Raw genomic sequence first — 17,732 nt, 5'->3', positions numbered from 1 at the left:
GTGTTTATTGCGAGGCCCTGCTCAAAGCTTTAGCAATACAATGGGAGGATTTTCAGATCTGCCTGTTCTCCCTCTCGCCCCCTACCAAGGCACACACACCAGGCCCAAAGGAGGCTGCTGTTGTTGGGGACTGTAGGGGAGGGGGTTGGGAGACTCTCGTGATGTGGAGAATCTCGAAGGGTGGTGTTCCTCAGATGTCTTGAAGGCATTGAGTCCAGCCCACCGTGTTACTGATAGGGAAACTGGGACCTTGAAGGGAGGGGCAGCCTGCCCTGATTCTCAGTCCAATGAGAGCAGAGCCAGGCAGAGGGCCCTGGGACCCTCTCTTCATTCAGGCTCTTCTTCAGGAAGAGGCCTCTGTCATGGCCCAGCTCCTGGGGAGTGGGGTGGGCATCCCCTGCCTGACCCCGGAGGCCAGAGCCAGAAGTCTTGTCCTAATCTGCAGGCTGGAAAGCAGGTGCCGAGATCTGCAGCCCAACCCTGGCTCAGGGCAGAATTGGCAACGAAGGGCTGTCACTCCCTACCACCTGGGCCACTGGTTGTGCCCTCTGCTCCAGGCCGCCTGCTGGGGCCCCGACTCCAGGCTTCCCTGGAGCCGGTGACAGTCACATTTTGCACTGGACGCTGGGATCCTCCAGGCCCCGTGAGGAGCAGCAGAGACAGAAGCAGAGCAGAACAGGGCTGGACCCACTGCCCTGGGTCTGAAGAAGTTCTGAAGGAGGCACCAGGAGGGGGGACCGCAGCTGCGTGGGGTCTGTGTGCCCATCTCTCTGCTGTGCCCATCTAGTGGGACCTCCACCCCAGCCCATGGGAGCAGAGGGTCTTTCAAGGTCCTTCTAGCCCAAGGTTGAGTGATCTGACAGGGACAGGGCACCTGGCAGGGTGACTGGACGTTGTATTGGAAACTGTGACATAACTCTCTCCCTTCCCTGCTCGTTCTACACTGAGAAGCCACCTGCAGCAGAAACCGGCGTCTGCACACAGTGAAAAGGCTTGCGAGTTCCAAGCTGGGATGAGCTCGTCAGCCTGCCCCACATGGCCTCACCAGGGGCACTGCTCCCCCATGGTGCTTGGAGACGTCAGAGAAATGTGTGCACGTTGCAGGGACAGAAGGTGTTGAGGCAGAGGGGAACACCGGGTCTCAGGGTCCCGCCACTTGGGCTTGAACTCTGACTCACCTACTTCCTACCTGGGTCATCCTGGCACCCCCTGTAGGCCTCAGTCTCCTCACCTGGAAAAGGGGAGTTGATGATTCCTCTTTGTAGACTGCTTTTAAGATTTAGAGAAAATGTATATACAGCATTGTATGAGTTTCCAAACTCGCCGTGACACACACCACACACAGGGGCCTTCGACAACAGACATTTATTGTCACACAATTCTGGAGGCTGGAAGTCGAGGATCAGGGCGTAGGCAGGGTGGGTTCCCCCATGCCCCTCTCCTTGGCCTGCAGGTGGTCTTCTCCTTCTCGGGTCCTCGCATGCTGCTCCCTCTATGCGTGTCCATGGCCTCATCTCGTCTGCCTACAAAGACACCAGTCAGCCTGGATCAGGACACCCCAGTGTCCACAAAGACCCTGTTTCCAAAACACAGTCCCGTGCTGAGGTGGGGGCCAGGGCTTCAACACACAAATGTGGAGGGCACAGTTCACTCACAGCAAACACCATCACAAGGGCTGGCCCCATGTAGGCATACAGTGCAGAATCGCTTTTGTTAATTATTGGGGCTTTTTTTTTTTTAGAGATGGAGTCTTGCTCTGTAGCCCAGGCTGGAGTGCAGTGGCGCGATCTCAGCTCACTGCAAGCTCCACTTCCCAGGTTCACGCTATTCTGCCTCAGCCTCCTAAGTATCTGGGACTACAGGCGACCACCACCACGCCCGGCTAATTTTTTGTATTTTTTAGTAGAGACAGGGTTTGGCCGTGTTAGCCAGGATGGTCTAGATCTCCTGACCTCATGATCTGCCCGCCTCGGCCTCCCAAAGTGCTGGGATTACAGGTGTGAGCCACCGCGCCCGGCCTTTTTTTTTAAGTTTAAATTCAGTGACGTATTTAATGCAGGTGGTAGGAGAAAAGGCGACAGAACTCGCTGAGTCAGTAATTGCTGAGCACCTGCTGTGTGCCAGGCACTGCTCTGGGCTCTGGGGATGGTCAGTGACCCAGTGGTCAAAACTGCTGTCCTCAGGGAGCTGGCATTTGCATGTGGGTGATGGACAGTGAGCAAAATCAATGAGGAAGGTGTATGGGATGTCAGAGGATGGTGCGCTTCACAGAGAAACTGAACCCGCGTGGGTGGGGTGCTGAGTGGAGGGGTTTTGCAGGGTCCTGCCAGCTGCACATGTGGACTCAACCACGGGGTGTGAGAAGAATGGGCATGGGGGCTCCTCCAGGAGCATGGTGGGGTCACGCCCCACAGCCCAGGGTCGTGTTCAGATTTCCCGCTCACCAGAAGCTTCTTGCCTCTCTCTCCTCTGCAGCGTCGAGGGCGAGGCCCCCAGCAGTGAGACTGGCACGTCCCTGGACAGCCCCTCGGCCTACCCCCAGGGCCCCTTGGTGCCCGGTTCCAGCCTGAGCCCGGATCACTACGAGCACACATCAGTGGGAGCCTATGGGCTGTACTCGGGGCCGCCGGGGCAACAGCAGCGCACGCGGAGGCCCAAGCTGCAGCACTCGACCTCCATCCTGCGCAAGCAGGCCGAGGAGGAGGCCATCAAGCGCTCACGCTCACTCTCTGAGAGCTATGAGCTCTCCTCAGACCTGCAGGACAAGCAGGTAGGAGAGCACAGCCCCTCAGGCCACACATGCAAGCGCAGGGCAGCTCTGCCCACCATGTGTGCCCCCACCAGGCATAGTGGCAGATCTCTCCCATAGACTCGAGTTGGGGTGCATATGGGCTAAGGCTGAGGGCTCTGTCCCAGTTCCAGCTCCACCTGTAGCTGCTCTCAGGAGCCTCTTGCCCCAGATGGCTCTGGCTGGCATGTATGAAGGACCTGGGTTGTTTCTGGCGTTCCTTCTGGGGACTTCCAGAGAGTCGTCTTCACATGAGGCTTTGCCATGGCCCGGGTTCCACGTGCTGCATGGCCCAGATCTGGGGGACCATGATAGGTGTCTGAGCATGAGGCCCAATGTCATCAGGACACACTGGGTACATGGCCAGCCACTGAGGTTCTAAAGACCCAGGAGAGGGCTGAGGGAGGGAGGTCCATTGACAGCATAAATATCACAAACTCTGGAAAGAACCCCATCTGCAGCCAGCCAGGGGAGGCTGCTTGCTCTATTCCTCCTGGCTCACACCTCCCTGCTCCTGTGGGAAATCCCCCCACTAAAGACTGCACCCCTCCCCCAGGGGCCTTGGCCGTTAGAGGTGGCCCAGACCCACAGTGTGCCTAGGGCTGGGCTCGAGGGAGGACAAGAGGTAGCCTCTCAGGGTTGAGTCAGGAGAGGAGAATCCTGGGGTGCAGAGGAAAGAGCGAGGCCCTGAGTGGTCCCTGGGGAGGCCAAGAGCTCTCGCTTCCAAGTCCCTCCGAGTGCAGGTGCACAGTAGGTGTTTTAATGAGGATCTGAGTGACTGAACAGATGGATGAATGAGGGGGTGAGTGAGCCAGTGCAGGGACAAGCCCCTTAGCAGTTTGAGGCTTCAAGAGAACCTGGACTCCCAGGCAGCAGCTCTGCAAGCTTGCGGGGGCAGGCTGGGGAGGGCTGTCAGACTCTCCCCAGCTCCTGGGCACTGAGCTCTAGACAGCTCCTCCATATGCCCTGGCAGCCGCCTCTGCCCCTGCTGGCTTCAGGGCCCTTTCCCGTCTTCCCAGACTCCATGCTGCAGAAGCCGCCTGGACTTCACTCCCACCCACACCCATCCTGCGGCCCCACCCGCCCTCTGCTTGCTCTCAGATCTTCCTGGTTATCCTTTTTCTTTAAAAACAATTTTTGTGGTTTTTTTTTTTTGTTTGTGTTTGCTGGGAGTATAGATTCAAGTTGCTCCCCTTTTTGTCCTTTAAGGAGTAGAGTTCTGGGCCTGGTGTGCCCCAACTTCCTAAGGGAGTGGTGCAGATACTGCCTGGGTTGGGGGTCGTCCACTCTCTTGACAGGGAATCCCCCATCAGCCCCTTCCTCACCTGGCTGTCAGTGCTGCCTTGCAACTTAGGCCGGGCCGACAGGGCAGAGCAGCCTCTGTTCCTTTATCCATGATGCCCAGATCCAAAGTGGACCACGGTTTATAGTAAGAGATGTCTGCAGCAGAGCCATTTAAACAGAAAGGAGAAAGGTTGGGACTTAATAGAGGCCTTTGAAGAGAATTATATGCTTACTGTGGGCCTAATGGGACTGCAGCTATTCATTTTCATTCCATGCGTATTATCTGAACGCCCACTATGCACCAGACACTGTGTTGGATGCCCGTGACCAAGGCAAGGCCCCTGCTCTTGAGCTCCACTGTGGCACAGGAGCTGGACAGGAGCAAGTTAGCAATGCAGAGGCAGTTGACTTCCAGAAAGTGATGCAAACTCTAGGGATTCTAAAAATTGGGGAAAGAAATAGGGCAGCTACGGGAGACAATAGCATTGGGTAAGGCTGGTTGGGAAGACCTCTCTAAGGTGGCATTAGAGCTGGCTGTTCCAGGAAGAGGGAACAGCTGATGGAAAGGCTGCCGAGTGTGTGAGATGGAAAGGAAGGCCTGGAAGAGGTACCAAAGAGGTAAGAGGGAGGAGGCGACATCAAGGGCCACTGAGCATTTGATGCTCCACTGAGCTTCCTGGAAAGCTCAGCAAAAGTGGTAATGGGACAGATTGCATGAGAATCACCAGATGAAAAAGTAGGGTGCCCGATTCCACGAGGAGTTTTAAGTCTGGATGACACAGAGTCCGTTTTAGTGAAAGGAGCCCAAGGGCTGGTCTCCTGTGCTCTTCTGGCCCCTGGCCCACTGTGCCCTCCAGTGGCTTTCTGTCCCTGAAGCAGGAAACTTGAGTGGGTTTCAAGTACTGTCCCTGTGTCATCGAGAAGTGACAGTTCTGCTTTGCTGAAGGGCATTCTTCCTGGTTCCTCTTCTGTACTGCTCAGAAGTTTCGCTTGAAGGGACAAGTGAGGGCCGGATGGGGGAGCCCTGGCCACGGGGTCAACTCCTCGATCCAGTAACCATGTGCCCTGGGGCAGCGGCTTCCCTCCGCTGAGCATCTTGTCCTTGCTGAGAAGTGGGGTAGCGAAACCCCTCGGGAGAGCAGAAGCTGCTGTGAGGTGGCATGAGGGTGTGGGGGTCCCCAGCACACATAGTAGATGAGCACATGTTAGTAGAATCTCCTCCACTGGGTCCCAGGAAACTTTTTGACCGGGCCTGGCAATAGTTCCATCCCAGAAAGAAGAATGACTCACGGTAAGTTTGGGGATGAGGAAGAGTAGCCAGCCCCAGGTCCATGTGTGTCTCCCTGGGGGAGGAACTGCCAGGGGCTCTGGTGAACAAACGCAGAGCCCACTGCTGCCTTCCTGAAGTCCCTTTGCCCCCAAGACACACAGGTTTGGGCAGGAGGTCTCAGGAAAACAGGGTGGCTGCCTGGTCTTCGAGGTCCGGAGCCAGCAGGTGAGAAGGCCCTGCGGGGAGCTCTAGACCTGAGCTGGAGGTCCTCGTGCTTGTGCCGCCCACAAAGTACAGTGAGGGAAGAAAGCCTTCCTAGATCCCAGCCTCGGGCCTCTTATCGGCCCCAGGGGCTTTCTAAGCTCCACTCACAACCCAAAAAATAGAAACTTTCTGCTTGCAGTTGTGGAAGTGAGGTCATTTCTTGGATGGCGTTCAGTAACAGGGCGAGAGAGAAAACAGACTCTGGCCTGGGATTGGAAAAGTCATTTTGATCTGCTCCCCTCAAGCCCCCCGAGCTCTTCTCCTCCACCCAGCCTGCTGGGACCACCCAGAGCCAGGCGGCACGCATGGGCGTGCAAGGCCCTACGTGGCCCTGAGCCAGTCTCCCTGGTGCAGGCCGCAGCCTTCGATTTGCTGGCATTATTTGTTTGGCATTATTTCAGTTCTGCGCCTGCGGCTGCCTGCTCTCCTTGACAGACCCCTCGCTCCTCGAGGGCAGGGACCTCTATGCCTCCCATTCCACTTACAGGTGTGACGTGATGCCCAGCATGTAGTGGGCATCTGGGACCATATAGGCAGGTGCAGCACTTTGCCTGGCTCCTAGCCCCACATCACATGCCCACACCACCCCAGCACCCCGAGAGGCCTGGCTTGGCGAAGAAGCCAATTCCTTATCTTCGCCGCAGGAGTGTGTTCATTGTCCACTCAAGAGCAAGGTGCAGGGAGCGGCCCTCAGGGCCCTCCTTGGTCACGGGTGCCTCAGGAATTCAGGAGGTCTGTGTGTCCCACTGAAGCGCCCAGGGTTCACCCCGCCCCCTCCCTGCATGTAGCCCAGCCCTCACAGGAACGAGCCGTGCAGGCCAGACGAGCCATCAGGAATGGCGGTGTTCATGAGGGAAAGCCAGCTCCGGAGCCTGGAGGCCTCTTGAGTATGTGTTGAGTCTTCTCTGGGCCACAGTTTGCCCATCTGTAGAGTAAGGGAGCTTAGGGCTTTACAAACTGTAAATCCCTTCCCAGAATGCAGCTGAGGGTCTTTCCAGCCCAGCTGCCTCTGTGCTTGGCATGTGCCAGCCCTTGGCCTCTGTCTCCTGGGCTCACCACAGTCATAGGAGGCAGGTCCCAGCGCTACCCCATTTAATAGATGAGGAAACCGAGGAACTGCATGGGCTCAGTGCTTACTCTGGGCCACCCAGCTACCAAGGGGCATAGCCTGGATTAGAACTCAGGCACCTGGCCTTGAAGCCTGCTTCTCGGTGCAGCAAACCCCATGGGTCTCCCTGAAACTCAGTGACCCCTCTGGCCACAAGAGCTGCCTGGTTGATGCTGTGGAAAGGAAATGAGTCCAGAAGCCTGTGGGCCTTGCTGGGATCTTTAGCCTGTCTCTTGAACTGTGCATACTTCTTCCAGGGTCTCCAAATGGGTTTCGTTAGATGGCATACCTCAAGATGCACCAGGGCCGGGGGCTTCTGTGATCCCAAGACACTGGGGACACTCAACATAGTGTATCTCACTGCCTTTTAAAGTTTCTGAGGCTCTGCACGGTGGCTTACGCCTGTGTAATCCCAGCACTTGGGAGGCCGAGGCGGGTGGATCACCTGAGGTCAGGAGTTCAAGACCAGCCTGGCCAACATGGTGAAACCCCGTCTCTACTAAAAATACAAAAATAAGCTGGGCATGGTGGTGGGTGTCTGTAATCCCAGCTACTTGGGAGGTTGAGGCAGGAGGATCGTCTGAACCCAGGAGGCAGAGGTTGCAGTGAACTAAGATCACGCTATTGCACTCCAGCCTAGGCGATAGAGCGAGACTCTGTCTCAGAAAAAAAAAAAAAAGGTCTGAGAGAGGAAAAACATGGTTGCACTCATTTTAACTTGGTGCTTCTCTATCCAGTTTGACCTCGGGACTCATATTTTGCATAAGCCCACCAGAATCCCTCAGCAGTTGCTTTGACCAACTTTGGGACCTTCCCAGGTCGCACAGCCATGTGACTAGGAAGTGGGAAGGAGTTTGGTAGATGTCACACTGTGCCTACATGCAGGGCTGTTCTCATTCTCCTCTCCCACCCCCAGGTGGAGATGCTAGAACGAAAGTATGGGGGGCGCCTGGTAACCCGCCATGCAGCCCGCACCATCCAGACGGCGTTTCGCCAGTACCAGATGAACAAGAACTTCGAGCGCTTGCGCAGCTCCATGTCAGAGAACCGCATGTCACGCCGGATTGTGCTGTCCAACATGAGGATGCAGTTCTCCTTTGAGGGGCCTGAGAAAGTGCACAGCTCCTACTTCGAGGGGAAGCAGGTCTCAGTGACTAACGACGGCTCCCAGCTGGGAGCCCTGGTGCCCCCTGAGTGTGGTGACCTCAGCGAGCCAACCACCCTCAAGTCTCCGGCCCCCTCCAGCGACTTTGCGGACGCCATCACCGAGCTGGAGGACGCCTTCTCTAGGCAAGTGAAATCACTGGCCGAGTCCATCGACGATGCCCTCAATTGCCGCAGCCTGCACACTGAGGAGGCACCGGCCCTGGATGCGGCGCGGGCCCGGGACACCGAACCCCAGACAGCCCTGCACAGCATGGACCACCGCAAACTGGATGAGATGACGGCCTCGTACAGTGATGTCACCCTGTACATCGATGAGGAGGAGCTGTCGCCCCCTCTGCCCCTCTCGCAGGCAGGGGACCGGCCATCCAGCACTGAGTCGGACCTGCGGCTACGGGCTGGGGGTGCAGCCCCAGACTACTGGGCCCTGGCCCACAAAGAGGACAAGGCCGACACGGACACGAGCTGCCGGAGCACACCGTCACTGGAGCGGCAGGAGCAGCGGCTGCGGGTGGAGCATCTCCCGCTGCTCACCATCGAACCACCCAGCGACAGCTCTGTGGACCTCAGTGACCGCTCAGAGCGGGGCTCGCTCAAGAGGCAGAGTGCTTACGAGCGCAGCCTCGGCGGGCAGCAGGGCAGCCCCAAGCATGGTCCCCACAGCAGCGCCCCCAAGAGCCTCCCCCGGGAGGAGCCTGAGTTGCGGCCCCGGCCCCCCAGGCCCCTGGACAGCCACTTGGCCATCAATGGCTCAGCCAACCGGCAGAGCAAGTCTGAGTCGGACTACTCAGACGGTGACAATGACAGCATCAACAGCACGTCCAACTCCAACGACACCATCAACTGCAGCTCCGAGTCATCGTCCCGTGACAGCCTGCGGGAGCAGACGCTAAGCAAGCAGACCTACCACAAGGAGGCCCGCAACAGCTGGGACTCGCCTGCCTTTAGCAACGATGTCATCCGCAAGAGGCACTACCGCATCGGCCTGAACCTCTTCAACAAGTGAGTACCATGGGTGACCCCTCAGGGTGGACAACTGTGGCTTGCTGGGCCTCGGCGGGTGGGCGTGGCTGCATCCTTCCAAGCACGGAGCTTGAGGTCCAACATGGCCTATGAGCATAGGAAGCTGCCACACAAGGTCGGTGGCTAGGACGGTGCCAGCCTGTGTGCTGAGGCCCAGCCCCGCCTGGGACTGCTGGTGGGGACGGCAACACACAACATGCTGAGCAGGGGCAGAATGGGAGCTTTCTGTGCTGAAGCAACTTGAGTCCCTGGCCCTTCTGTTCCATCACCCCCAAGTCCACCATAGCGAGTGGGGTATGTTGGGCCATGCCCTGCCCAACTTTGGATGTCAGGCCTAGGGGTGATGTGGGACACAAAGGCCTTTGAGCAGGGGTATGACCAGTTGTGTCAGTGGGGGGCAGGGGCAGACAGGAAAGACCCAGGTCTGTGTCTTGTGGGGGATGCAGGCCAGACCTGAGGCCATGTCTGGGGGTAGTGAGGAGTGCTCAGGGGCAGTTGCTGGCCAGACCCAGAACCGTGTCCTGGATGGAAGGAACTCAGACAGATGCAGGCCAGACCCAGGGCTGTGTCTGGGGGTCTTGGGGAGATGCATGAGTTGGGTTCATGGAGTGGCTGCTCCCCAAGGGGGTCCTGGAAAGGTGCTGTCGACCATCCTGAGAGCAGATCCAAGGAGCGATGGGTATTTAAAGCAGACTATTCTTAGCACAGCCAAAAATAGCAAGAGGAAGGGGAGGAGGGCTGAGCACTTGGCCTGGGGGATGTGCAGGCTCCTGTCCAACCTGAGATTTCTCGTTATTTCCACTCCCTGGGCCACTGGGATTTGGCCTCATCAGATGCTGGCCTGGCACCAGCTCCCCTGGGCTGGTGGTTCCTGACACACATCCAGGGAGCCAGGGGCAGACGACAGTTTTCCCAGGAGGTCAAACTAGGGTGATGAATGGCGCAGTGGGACCTGGCCACCTCAAAGCCAGTGCCTGAGCTGGCTCCCTCTTCTGTCTGCCCGCTGTTCTCTCTTCTCCTAGACTGGGGGAGATGGTGCTTTTGAGCCATTCCTAGGACACATGGAAGCACTATCTTGGGATGTCAGAGAGGCCTGTCTCAGGAAGAGCCTCTGGGGAATGGTGCATTCACTTGGGGCCAGCAAGGGGCAATGGCTTACTGGTTTGCTCAGCTAAGAACAAAGAGTCTTGGACATCTCACATCTACCATCTTGGACATCTCACATCTACCAGGATGCTCTCTCCTGAGCCTGTGATCTGCCTGTGGCTTGCTGCAGAGTACGGCTGCTCTCACTGCTGCACAGGCCACGGCCAGAGCAATGCGCTGGACAGGGGAGGGTTGCGTCCTGCTGGCCCACCTGACATGGTCCCCGAAGTCTGTCCCCACTGCTCCTGGGCACAGCCCAGCTCCAGGATCATCTCTCGACCCAGGCCCTTGTGCCCTAGTGGGGAGGCTGGGATAACCAGGGGTCCCTGCAGAGTGGACAGGTGGAGGCCAGCAGTGGGGAGAGAGGAAACCAGGAAAAACCACCTCCCTCAACCAGCCAGCTTTGGTCTGTGTAGATTCTTTCTTATTCAGTTAACTTTTAATTATCTGTGTAGCACGTGAATACATTCTTCACAGAAAATGCATGCCTTGCAGCTCAGGATAACATCCTCCTGGACTCAGCATGTTGCAGTCTCCCCTTCCAGATTTTTTTCCTGTGCATTTGTGTGCACTCCTGGGAACTCTAGACAGCCATGGTTAAGAACACAGCTTGGGGCTTGGTTGCCTGGCTTTAAATCCTGGCTGTCCCCCGTCCTATCTCTATGTCCTTGGGCAGCATAACCCCCAGTCCTACAGTGGCTGCATCTGTGAAATGGGCTGATGCCAGGGGCACCCTCCTCCCAGGGTGGTGAGGGTGAAGCGTTGGTCTGTGTGAAGTGCTGAGAGCAGGACGTGGCACAGGATAGGGCCTTACTATGTATTAGCTGCTACTGTTGGATCCTTGCTGACATCACTCAGGGCGCAGGACTGTGACATTGTCTTATGAGGGTATCGCTGGGCTCTACACACAGGCTGCCTTGCTCCTGTGTGCTGCTGAGTGGTAGTCCCCGCTGTGGCTATAGGTTATTTGGCCAGTTGCTTCTAGCTTTTCATAACTAGCACTAGTGTGACAGTGGTTGTGATCCTTACACACACGCCTGGCAGGCCTCTAGATCATATGGCTGGAAGTGGAATTGCTGGGTCTTAGCTAGGCACGATTTTAGTTGAAGTAGGAACTGCCCTTTCCCTTCCCTTTCTTTGGCCCTGTGCCTGTGTACCACCTCCACTTCTCTCCCTGCGGGGTGGTATGTCCCGGCCTTTGCCCGGCCTCCAGCACAGCTCTCAGTTCCCACCCCTTCCTAGCAATGAAGCAGTGAGCGTTCCTGGCACAGGCCTCTGTCTGGGGGGCCGCCCCCTTTAAGGGAATCATGTACCAAAGTGGGAGAGCCAGCAGCAAACGGGGAGGAAGAACAGAAACGAAGCCTGAGAAAGTGGTGTGGGTTGGTGGGGAGGGCATCCCAGGGGCTGCCGAGGTCTACCAGGCCTCCAGATGTTCCTCTGGGCATCTGCCGCTTAATCCCACCTGGCCCAGCTGACAGCCACACAGCTGGTCTGGCTGGCAGTGCCGCGGGAGGGCGGGGGTGCAGGAGCCAGAGGCAGGAGGGTTTCCGTCCTGGCTCTGCCACCTATCAGCTGCGGGACCTGGGGCAACTCCCTGAACTCTCTGAGCCTCACTGTCTGCACCTGGAACATGTTTGTGCAGTGGATGGCAGCTGGTGCGGTCAGCGAGGGCTTCTGTGTCCAGAGTGAGTGCCAAGGGAAGGGAGCTTCCAGGGCTGGGCTTTAGGAAGACCCAAACAGGCATTGTGATGGGCCAAGCAGTCAGAAATAACGAGAATAGCTAATCCTTCCATGTGCTGACGGTGCGCCAGGCGCGGTTCCCAGGGCCTGTCACGCGCTAACGCACGTTACCCTGTGCAGTGGGTGAGCTGAGTCTCACATAGTTGGTAGGCGACTAGGGACGTCACACCCTGGCCACTTGGCTCCTGAACACATCCTCTTAAAATCCATGATGTAGGAACTGCTACCACAGGTATAGCCCTGGGCTCCCTACCTCCTCACTGGGTGACAGATCTGTAAACTGAGTCCAGGAGGCAGAGCCACACCATTTGTGGGAGGCCATGCAGCCCTGCGGCACATGGAGCTGGGGCAGGTGCCCAGCAGAGACCTCACTGAGTCTGTCACCTCCGTATTGGAACCCCACCCCAGCATCTCCTGCTCCTGTACCTGGTACACGCCGTCGGGGTACATGCCTGGCTATGTCCACTTTCTCTCTGTCACTTTCCTCCCTGGAATGAGCCCAGGTGACCTTGTCACAGGTGAGCCACCCCAGACCGCTCCCACCTCTCCAAGAGCATCCTTGGCCCCAGAGCTGCTTCACGATGACACGGGCACCCTCAAAAAGGAGCGAGAAGCTTGTCTCTGAGAAACATGTATGCAGGGCTTGAGTGGCCACCTGGTGTGACAGTGTGGTTGGACTACTTGACTAAGAGCTTTTCACAGGGGCCTCTGACGCCCTTCCAGCACAGGGCCCTGTACCTGGAGGCAGTCCCCTTCTGTGGACCTGGCCTCCCCTACACTCGGCACCCAGCCCCTGGGGCCCAGCAGCCTCAGGTCCCATCCACCTGCTGGAGCTACTGCAGAAGGGAGGCAGGGGATGCTGTCGCAGGGATCCTGCAGGGAGCGTGGCTGTTTCACCCTTCCAGCGCCCCCAGGGGGCCATTCCCCTCCACCTGTGGGAACAGGGCTCAGAGAGTACCCCTGATCTGCATGCTCTAGCTCTGTGCTCCTTGTATTTAATGTGTCTGCTGTCATTGATAAAAATAGCAGTGAGCAGAGCCGGCCTGTGCAGACCCTGGACCAAGCGCCCGGCCCCATGCTGAACACCTTCCACCTATTGTCTCACTGAATCCCCACAGCCATCCTGGGAAGCGTAGGTGCAGGCAGCCAGGCTGAGAGCCCAGGCCCAAGCTCAAGGCCACACACCAGAAGTGCTGGGCCCAGAGGATGTGCAGTGCTGCTCCCGTAGCCTGTGGTGCTGATGGTGTAAAGGATGGGCTCTCTTAGGAGCACTCTGAGCTGGGTCTTTGGAGGTTGGGACCCCCCTCCCCTAGACACGGGCCACTGTGGCCTGTAGCCCTTGATGCTACCTGCAGCCCAGGATCCCGAGCCCTGGCCTGGGTCTGAGGTGGCTGGTGCTGAGCCTCGGAGAAGAAGACAGTGCCAAGGGAAGCCCTGCAGGGGGTGCTTGCCACACTTCAGAGGGTGATTCTCCTGCCTTCTCTCTGGGATCAATACCAGGGAAGCCACTTGGGTTCACACTACCAGAAAGTGCGGTGTAAAAGTCAGAGCTGGATGGAGCAGGCAGCCTCCGGAGGTGGCGAGCTTGCTGGCCCTGGCAGTGTGGGAAAGGCTGGAAGCGGCACCTCTCTGCAGGACCCTGGGTTGCTGCATTGGAAGGGCATTTCCAGGTGTGCAGGGACTCTCCGAATGCTGAATTTGGTGAGTCTATCCTCACCCCCGCAAGCAGTTAACAGTTACCAGGGCTCAGACCTCTGACCACGGAGATCCTCGGGCACTCCAAACACTGTGTTGGTCTCTGCGTTAATCATGGCCTTCTCTGTTGCATGTGACAGGAACTCTATCAAACTGGGTTAAGCAAAGAGGCTTTACTGGTTCATGGACCTGAAAAGTCCCGGGTATTTCTTGGCTCCATCTGCCTCAGGGTTGGCCCTGCCCCTTGCCAGATCCTCCCTGACCCAGGGCAGGAGGGCCATCAGAGAACCCCAGGCCTGTAGTCCGACCTCAAGGCAACCCCAGTAGGAGGAAGAGAGATTCACCTCCACTCATTGGCTCCTTCTGGCTCTTGTGCCTCTCCCTGAACCACTTACTTGGGCAAGCAGGATGCAGGGCTCTGACTGGCCTGGAGCAGAGAGTAGAATCTGCCCACTAGGTCTTAGGGCCTGAGCTGGAGGGTAGGCTGGGAAACCTGGAGGCTGAAGCTAGGTGCTTGGGCATCCATCCACTTCTACATCTCTTAGGCATCCTGAACAGTTAAAAAGGACTGGAGCCAGGCACAATGGCACATACCTGTGGTCCCAGCTACTTGGGAGGCTGAGGCAGGAGGATCGCTTGAAACTAGGAGTTTGAGGCCAGTCTAGGCAACATAGTGAGACCTGTGTCTTAAAAGAGAGAGAGAGAACCCTTTTCTGGATCCTGCACACCCCTGCTGGGAAAATACCAGGGTAAGCACTCAGTGCTTGGCTCCAGCAGGTAGGTGTTCCCCACGTGCAATCCACAGCCTTGCAGCGGCTCTTCCTCAGAGCCTCACACAGCTCACTTTTCCCACCAGCAGCTCAGCTTGCCGCTGAAAGACGATGAGAGATGCGTGTGCAGGAAGTGACTGGTGCAGTCTGTGCTTACCTGTCACACTTGAATCTGAATCGTCATCTGATGTGAGGAAAAGCTGGCTCAGCCAGCTTTAGAGGAGGCAGCTAAGACCAGACCTGGGAGCACACAGCAGAGATGGAGCCAGGAGGCTCTGACTACACTTCCTGCTGGGGCATTTTAGGGGGCAGCAGGGCCGGGGGTACAGAGGTGGGTCAGGTATAGATGGTGAGAATGTTGCAGGCAGCACCTGTTAATGCTGGGTCCTTACAGGGTGGAATCAAGAAGAGCTAAAGAAAGAGTAACGGGTATACACAGAGAGACTGTGGGGATGGGGTGACTGCAGAGTTGGACGGAGTGGATTTTCAGCAGCAGGAAGGGCATCCGGAGGGTAGAGGGAATTTTTAGGGACTTCTGGGGCAGAAGCGTGGATTATAAGTCCCAGCACCCTTCATCTTGCTGGGTAACCTGGAGCCAGTTTTTTGACCCTTCTGTGCCCCCATTTTTTTTACCTGTCAAGGCTTTTGCATTGGCTCTTCCCTCCACCAGGGACCCTCTTCCTGGTTCTCTGCCCAGGCTCAATGCCATCTCGTCAGGGTAGGCTTTCTTGCCCGTCCTTCTGCCCCTTCCAGCTGAAGTCGATGCCGTCCCAGCTTTCTGTGGCATCACCCTGGGTGAGTTCTCCTAGCCCGGGCCTCTCCTTCCAGCTGTGAAGCCTGAAATGGTTTCTGAGGCCTGAGGCATGGTACGTTATGAGTACGAACTCATGGATTCTTCACAGTAACTCTGTTATGTGAACTGCTATCATCCCCATTATACAGAGACACAGAAAGGCTAAGTTACTCTGGGTCGCCCAGCCAGAAGTGGAGCTGAGACGGAAGTGTGGGCTTCTGGCTCTCCCAGCCATGCCCCTGATGCTTGTACTGTAGCATATTTCTGTATTCTTGGGCTTTATCTCCTTCTGTATCCCTCTCTAACTAGAAAGCATGTTTTTTGAGGATGGGGACCATAACTGTGCTAGCATAGCACCTAGCCAGGGTAGGTGCTCAATAAATGTTTGTGGAATGAATGAAGGAGGTGGGTGTCCATAGGGGACCGCACAGCTTCCCCCTTGAAGTGACACAGACCCCTCAGCTCACAGTTCAGTGGCTGAAGCATGTCCTGCAGCCCTCTCCCCAGGGCAGGTGGGAAAGTAAAGTCCTGTCGCGAGAGGAGGCGGTGGGGGTCCAAGGCCACACCAAAGGCCCACCTTCGGCCTGTGTGATGCTTGGCAGACCTCGTGGAACTCTGTGAGGCAGGGCACAGGTGGATGGAGAACTCACCACCCAGCAGGGCCACCAAGGACAGATTGGGGAAGGAAGGGCTTCATTACACGGGCTAGGAGTAGGGGAGGGTAGCAAGGTCCCAATGGCAGGGGATTCCCACCAGTAAATGCCCAGTGCCCTGGCCGTCTGCTGTCAGAGAGGCTGTCGAGGGCCTGTCACTCCTGCAGGGAGCTTTGCGGAGACTCCCAGCCCCATCCTGGAGCCGGCCCTGGCTGTCCAGCTGCAGCTTCTCCCCAGTTCCCCTCAGGTCAGCGGCGAGCTCCTCATCACTGGCCCAGGCCCCCTCACTGAGCATCCTCACTTCTGCAATATGGCCCTTGAGGCCTGCTGGGTGGAATCCATCCCCCGTACTAGGTTCAGGCTAAAAGCTGACGCCATCCTGGACTCACTGCTCCTTGTCCTTCTTGCTCCTACCTCCACTGCCCCCACCTCGGCCACCCCCACCCAGATCCATCAGCAAATATTAACACCTCTGCCCTCAGACTGTGTCCTCAACCTGGCCCCCTCCCACCTCTGCTGCAGCATGGCTAGGTGCCCACAGGAGCCCCTCACTCAGCTGCCAGCTGGGCCCTGGCCCACGATCTCCCCAGCATGGCATCGCTCGTGTGGACTTAGGACCCCCATCACCACCCTCTTCACCGCTTCTCAGCCCACTCGGGAGAAAGCCAGACCCCTTTCCATGGCCTGCTGCACAGTGCGGTCTGCCCACCGGCCTACTATCCCCTTTGCCTTCCCCCAGGGTCCCTGTGCTCAACCCTGGAATAGCCTCTCAGGTCTCCCCACCCACCTCAGCGCCTTTGTCCTCACTGTCACCTCTTCCCAGAAAATTGCCTGATCCCTCAGTCTCTGTCCCTTGCCCCCTGCCCAGACTAGGCCTCTCAGCTGTACCCACAGGGGCGCACGGCCTACTCCCAGCCAGTGTTCACTAAGAGGTACCTGGCCCAGCAGACACATGGTGCTCACCTAATCCTGAAGAGCCCTCATGCCCGCTTCCCACAGCGCCTTCCCCTCTTCCCTCTGTGCTCTGAGCACCTCCAGGGCCGAGGAGCCTTGTCCTAGAAGTCCTTGGATGTGGCACATCAACACCAGAGGGTGGATGGGGGCAAAAAAAGTGCAGCCGCTGCCCGGGGAAGTGACAGAAGGTGGGACCCGGCTGGGCCTGGACCTGGTCACTGCAGCGGTGGCCTGGAGGGACCAGACAGCCTGGGTGGAGTCAGAGCACGCACCTATGTGGGGAAGGGACCAGGCAGCAGGGGGTAGGGGTAGCCCAGCCCAGCTCCCCCAGTCACTGCCATGGAGGCCAGGGAGCATAGGTCCAGGGATGCCAGAAGGCCTGATTTTTCAGAAGCCAGAAATCCAAATTTTTTGTGCACTCTTCTAGTTGTTAAATACTGGCAACTAACTAGAATTCTTTTTGTTAACAGTGTGTGGGCCAAAGAAAACCCAACTGTAGGTGAGCCATGGCGACCCCTCACCTGGAAGCTGAGGGAGGGAGAGAAGGGTGTGGGCTGGTGCTGGCATGGAGCAGGATGGTGAGGACCCAGAATCTGCTCTGGCCTTGGCTGTAGAGGCCTGGGGCACTGGAGCAGTTCTTGTTTGGAGACCCCCTAATCATAGCGAGGCATGTGATCTTGTGAACAGTGAAACCCTGGTCATTCCATCCTGGGTCCCTGGGACAGGTAGGGACTGGGGCCACTCCATTACCACTTCTGTGCCAGGACCAAGCTGGCTGGTGTTTGCTCCCTGCCACACTCCTGGGGACACGCTTAGGGGTGTGGCCATCCTGGGATAAAAATAGCAGGGTCACCTTGCATCCAGGAGGCTTCCTTTCACTTGCATGTGGAAATGCAGTGTCTGCAGGGCACTGCTGTCAGCCGGGAACGGTGCAGGTTATGGGGCAGGTGGACACCGGCTTTCATCTCCATTCCCCCCACCCCGGGGACAGAAGAATGCTGACTTCTACCTGCTGGGGTAAGGGGTCAGGCCCGGCCCCCCAATTAGTGGATGACCCGGCTGATTACACCCCAGCATAGG

At 57.5% G+C, this 17,732-nt stretch overlaps 1 protein-coding gene across 11 annotated transcripts in view; it reads left to right on the top strand.

The window, feature by feature from the left end:
- IQSEC1 (IQ motif and Sec7 domain ArfGEF 1) overlaps positions 1-17,732 on the top strand; it is a 397,805-nt gene that overhangs the window by 350,804 nt on the left and 29,269 nt on the right. For all 11 annotated transcript variants that reach the window (XM_054551247.2, XM_054551251.2, XM_054551253.2 and 8 more), the window contains 2 exons: positions 2,476-2,770; positions 7,631-8,880. In XM_054551247.2, coding sequence (XP_054407222.1) covers positions 2,476-2,770; positions 7,631-8,880 — 1,545 coding nt within the window. The remainder of the gene's footprint in view (positions 1-2,475; positions 2,771-7,630; positions 8,881-17,732) is intronic.

Source organism: Pongo abelii, chromosome 2 (assembly GCF_028885655.2).
Source record: "Pongo abelii isolate AG06213 chromosome 2, NHGRI_mPonAbe1-v2.0_pri, whole genome shotgun sequence".
NCBI lineage: Eukaryota > Metazoa > Chordata > Mammalia > Primates > Hominidae > Pongo > Pongo abelii.
Note: the sequence above shows the minus strand (reverse complement) of the source record. Positions and strands in the feature narration are given on the sequence as shown.